The 5,603-nt window shown below is 34.2% G+C and overlaps 1 protein-coding gene across 1 annotated transcript; it reads right to left on the bottom strand.

Moving 5' to 3' along the window:
• Positions 1 to 1,752: 1,752 nt before the first annotated feature.
• On the bottom strand, positions 1,753 to 3,492 carry LOC108768376 (THAP domain-containing protein 6-like). The gene is made up of 4 exons (XM_018518780.1): positions 3,066 to 3,492; positions 2,596 to 2,838; positions 1,987 to 2,518; positions 1,753 to 1,834 (listed from the first exon to the last, which is right to left on the bottom strand). The coding sequence occupies exons 1-4, from the start codon at positions 3,216 to 3,218 to the stop codon at positions 1,824 to 1,826; spliced, it is 939 nt and encodes a 312-aa protein (XP_018374282.1). The 5' UTR covers positions 3,219 to 3,492; the 3' UTR covers positions 1,753 to 1,823.
• Positions 3,493 to 5,603: the final 2,111 nt, after the last annotated feature.

Raw genomic sequence — 5,603 nt, 5'->3', positions numbered from 1 at the left:
CAGCCAGTTTTGATTGGTTCGTTAATTTTCGTCAACTCCCGCCTTTATTCAAACTGTAATATTCGTGTTATTGTGAAATTTAAACAATACAATTAAAATATAAACGTTTTAAAGATATTAACAAATAGAATTTTTTTAGATTATATCTCTGAATAATGTATATCACAAAAATTAATGGTATTTAATATATTTTCTTTATCAAAATTATTTTGAAACTTCAAATATATAGGGAAAAGGAGTAAGAAAAAGAAAAATTAAATTTTTTTATACTTTTAAAATATATTATAATATATAATAAATTATAAAAAATATAATATATAAATAATGTATAATTAAAAAATTTTTTAAATAAATTGTGCATGGCCATGGACTTACTATCGTACCTTTTATGTTTCATAGTAGTACAATTTCTTTTATTAAAAATTTTTAATCTAAAAACTACGAACCTTTTAATAATTTTAATGTATATTGTGTGACAGTCTAAGATATGATTAGCTTTAATTTTCTTTAATTTTGTAATTAAAAATAATTTTAGATTAATATCTTTCATATTATTAAAGTATTTGGAATAGTGACGAAATATTTGTTCAAATTTTACAAATATTTTAAATGTTTCGACATTGATAAAAAATAAACAATTGTTTGTAAAACGTTTGTATTGTACTAATTTTGTAAATGTATGTGACAATGCAGTTTTTGAGCCTACTGATTGTAAGCAATTATTATATATTTTGCATATTTTTGTAATTGATTGTATGATATATCCAGCAATATTATATAAACTGTTCAATTCTAAACTTGACAACATTGATATTGAATTTTGATTAAAAGGTGGAATTTCGTCACTATTGCTTACATTATTGTTTAAATCACTTTCACATTTGTTTTTCTGTTTTATGATTGACAAATATTCAACAAATCCGGGTAAATTTTCTCTGTCATCATTATCATAACTGCCTATTATTGATACATTTCATATACATTGCAATAGAAACTAATTTTAGGTCATTTGAAAACTGTAGTGGGTGAGGTATTACATTTTTCTGTCTTATTTGAGAAAAAAGATTCTCCATACAATCTTGGGTGAAACGAGAAGTTAAAACAAATTTAAAATTCTTTTTTGTTATAAGATAGTTAGTTCAATTATTGACGTAGTGCTAATTATTATACCTCTTTGTACTGGTTTAAACCCATTACCTATTTTTAATTGTGTAAAAATATTGATAACGTTATTTAAAAAATCAAGACTAGCGTTATATACGTTTTCATTTTTTGTGCCTAATGCTATATTACAACATCTTGATGTCATAAGAGAAAACCACTTAGAAACAATTTGTACAAACCAAGCAGTTGTAATGTACTCCGGTTTATTCTTCTCATCCGCTAACAGTTTAAATGAGCTACTCACATCATGAGAAAAAACATTTCTGGCTTTATTCACTCTCATTTTATTAAAATTGTTGGTACATATATCGTCTATAGTTAACCTAGGCGTTAATAAAAGCTCAGAATTGTTTTGAATACTTATTAATTCACTGAAATGTTCTAATTTTATATGATTTGTAGGTAAATTATATTTAATTACAATATCATCAGAAATAGTTATTACTTCATTATTAATTAACGCTTGTTTAAGATTTTTGAAAATATGTGGTGGGTCAGCAATAATATATAAATAACGATTTGCATCGAATGGATGTATAATACAATTTACTATTTTACTATGTCTACCGGTGCTTATACCTAATAATCTCCACAATGCAGTATTTCCAGATCCCATATCTGATATTATGAAATTTACATGGTAACCTATTTCTTCAGTTTTATTGATTATCTGAAATATAATTTCTTTTAATGTTTTACTATCAAAACTATTGCCTGTGAAATGATAGCCCACCACATGCTTCCAGCGACTACCAATGCTAACCAGCATAAAAACCAGAGCATGCGTAGCAATACCCTTATCGTTAGGAAACGTTATATCACCTATGAACGATCCAGTTGAAGGATTATAAGACTTTTTTGACGTAATGGACATTTCGTCAAATATTAATCCACATTCCAGATCAGTCTCATTTTTAAAAGCAGGTTTCTTATTTTTTAAAAAGTCAAACATTTCTTCTGAAATTCCAGGTTCGAACTTAAAATCTTCTACTTTTCGCCGTAATGTTCGTAGACTCGGAAGTGGAATTCCTTGACGAATAAGTTCTTCATATCCGTTATAGCCACAAACAAATTTTAATTGCAAAGCACGTTCAATTGTCTTATGTGAACATGTTTGAACGCTTTGTTTTTTAGTGAACAAAGCTTTAACTTGACAATCAGTAAAAACTGAATATAAAGCTTTTTTATATTTATCATTATTGTCTTTATGTTTCAATATATGTATAGTAAATCTCAAACTTTTCATTGTTTTTCGCATTCGAATTATGTTTAGTTGTTGTTTTCGAATAATCTCTTCTAATTTCTTATTTCGTTGTTCTTCTTTTTCATTAGATCCAGTGGCATCATTAATTACCTAAAAAATTCATTTTTGAATATTAAACATGTTTAAATACATATATTATCTTCTTAGTTTACTATTTTAATATTAACCTGACATTCCTGCTCTTGAATTTCACTAATACGTTGATCCAATTGAATAGAATCGATACAATGATCTGATTCATTATAATTTGTATTATTATTTATTGTATCTGTTACTACTTGTGTTGTATTATTTTCAGTTTCCACTGGCTTTTTCTTTTTTAGAAAAAATCCAAATATGGTTGGAACTGCATCTGGTTTCAATTTTCGTTTTTTAGCTTTTTCGTCCCACATCTCTGGAGCAAAATGTACCTATATGTGTAAGAAGAAAAAGATTACTTTATTAAACAATTATGATTATTATATAAAAAATAGATAAGACTTTTAAGCAAAAGTTATTAAAATAATTTAATATTTTTGTCATTGCTAAATTTAATATTTCAGATATGCACATAATTCATGATGTAACGATTATATATATTATATATTTTTTATTAATTTTTTTATAATAAATTTAACAAAATCAAGTATTACTTTACCTCGCAGAGATATGAATTGTTCGTTGGCGTCGAATTCATTTGTCCCACATGTTTTGCCCATAAGGCACGACGTTCAGCATTTCTGGGAAATACTTTCATGGTATAACCTTTAGTGGAGGAATTATTACAAAACGGAGCTGCACAACCAACCATTTTTTAATAATTTTGAACACACGTGCTTAATTCCGTCTGATTCCGTCCACCTCGTCAACGTAAAGGTGTAAAGTTAGGTTAGAGACGCGTCAAGACTGAGCTAGAGAGAGAGACACTATCTCTTTCTCTCTCGCGGGATTTTGACGAAACCGAGTCGTGACCAGACTCTTATTATAGGGTCTCTATGGTACACGAAGAACAATAGGAGATTGTAACCCCTGGTTAGTAGTAAGTTAGTTGTGTAAGACACAAGGTATAATACGTTATTATGTCTCCGGTCTTTTCGCACATGCTCGCGATAGCTGGCGACCTCTTGTCAGCTGACGCTCATTGCGCTATCACGCTAGCGGCGCTCGCAACCGTGCGCTGGAGTCAAAAAGCCGGAGCACGAGTTTCGGAAAATAGCTTAGCGAATTACAAGTACGAGTTTCGGAAAATAGCTTAGCGAATAACAAGTACGACCGACACGTTATCGAAGTACGTTCCGCAGTAATACGTTACTTTTATCGATACGTTATAATAGTCTCGAGTCTCTTTGGAGATGTGCTTGCCGTTCCGTCATTGTATCAAATCTACGTTTGATTTATAAGTCGCGCAGTGTAAAGTTGTGTTTAAGAATAAAGTCAGTGATCGTTGAATTTAGAATAACGTGACTGTTTATTCAAAGCCTTTATCACGCTGTATCACGCAGTGACATCCTGATCATAAAACCTGCTTATAGACTAATGAGCATTGAAATCCAAATCGTAAAATAAAATACGAACTAAAAGTAAAATAAAAATCAAGCTGTTAATCTTACAGTTAATATCTTACAGCCTTTTATCTCAGAAGTGGGATACAGCTCGCGTACCGCCCACAAAAGGGGATTAAGAGATTTAGGGATAGCTTATGCAATTCCCATAAACGTGGAGTAAAATTAAGAAATTAATCGACGCCTCTCCTGAGGATCGAGAATTGCCACGTTTAAGTTGGCCGTTAGGTGCTACGACCTTTCAGGTCATCTGTGTTGTTGGCACGCGTACTCGTCGTGTTCGCGACAACCGCGTTTTCAGTCGAGTCATCCGCGGCCGCGACTTCAAAAACAATAAAGGAGAACTTCGTGTTTCTTCGAAGAAGAGGATCTGCGGCAAACAGAAAAATTTGTGAATTACCAGCAAAGATTACTCCGATAATCATGAATAGATCACAATTAGACAAGATGACAATCGAGCAACTTCAAGAAGTAGCTCAGGGGTACAATCTGCCTCTGTGCGAGGATTCCAAAAAGTTGATTGATTCTATCATGACGTACCTGGAACGGAGTTCTCAGGTGACGCCAAGGAACATCGCGGGTTCCACGAGTGATGGGACATTACCAGGACCATCATCGGCTAGGCAACAGCCCTCTGGAGCAACTACCGTACAGACCTGGCAAGTCTCTTCGGACGTAGCGTCATTGATTGCTACGGTCGTTAACCCTATGCAACAGATGCATCAGGATATTCTGGAAGGCCAGAAACGACAACAGGAGCTTATGTCCAGGATGCTCGAGTCGCTCTTGAATCACCATGGCACTCTTGCTAACGAGTCATCGGTGGGGCAACCGATGCAACTTATGCAAGAGGCGGTATCGCCCAATAAACGAGGAATATCCCCGTCCTCTCAACGTACTACATTAGGTACGATTACGTCGGCTCACGCAGTCACGCTATTGGCGACGCAGATCCCCACATTTGGAGGATCGGATTCTGAAAATGTGCAATTATGGGTACAAAGGGTGGAACAAGTAGCCCGAATCCATAATGTACAGTCAAGATGTTACCTTGCTAGCTGCATCCAGCAAGTTAACTAAACTGGCGAAGAGATGGTATGACATTGGATCAGGATCCATGCTCGAATCATGGTTAGGCTTCAGGGAAGCGATCTTGAAGAGATTTACTCGCAAAATCCTGTACCATGTAGCCATGCAGAAAATTGAAGTTCGAAAATGGAACAGCTTCAAGGAAACTTTCCTCGAATATGCAATGGACAAATTGACACTGATGCACGATCTCAACCTATCTCCAGATAGTGCTATTCATTTGCTGATCAGTGGAATCAACAGTCGGTCCCTACGAGAGACAGCAGCTGCACTCGACCTGGAATCCGTCGACTCATTCTTAGACTCGATGCATAGAATTACATCGGTCACATTGGAACCGGAAAAGCGGCTCACAACGGATTCAAAGGCCGCAAAGGCAAAAGAGTCCACTTACAGAAGAGGTGGCAAATCAGCTCATCCAGTAACGACATCTCAGAAGGACGAATCGAACACCTGCGGATTCTGCAAGATCCCGGGACACACGTTCGAAAACTGCTTTAAACGACGACGTCAAGAACGGCTTCAGACGATCGCCAAGGCTTCGC

Source organism: Trachymyrmex cornetzi, unplaced genomic scaffold (assembly GCF_001594075.2).
Source record: "Trachymyrmex cornetzi isolate Tcor2-1 unplaced genomic scaffold, Tcor1.1 scaffold790, whole genome shotgun sequence".
Classification (NCBI taxonomy): domain Eukaryota; kingdom Metazoa; phylum Arthropoda; class Insecta; order Hymenoptera; family Formicidae; genus Trachymyrmex; species Trachymyrmex cornetzi.
Note: the sequence above shows the minus strand (reverse complement) of the source record. Positions and strands in the feature narration are given on the sequence as shown.

What these genes read in the sequence shown, in the direction of transcription:
- LOC108768376 (XM_018518780.1), bottom strand. Translation starts at nt 3,218, where the DNA reads ATGGTTGGTTGTGCAGCTCCGTTTTGTAATAATTCCTCCACTAAAGGT. An exon ending in ACAATTCATATCTCTGCGAG is followed by an intron (nt 2,839 to 3,065) that starts GTAAAGTAATAC and finishes TTACACATATAG; the next exon opens with GTACATTTTGCTCCAGAGAT. An exon ending in TTCAAGAGCAGGAATGTCAG is followed by an intron (nt 2,519 to 2,595) that starts GTTAATATTAAA and finishes TGAATTTTTTAG; the next exon opens with GTAATTAATGATGCCACTGG.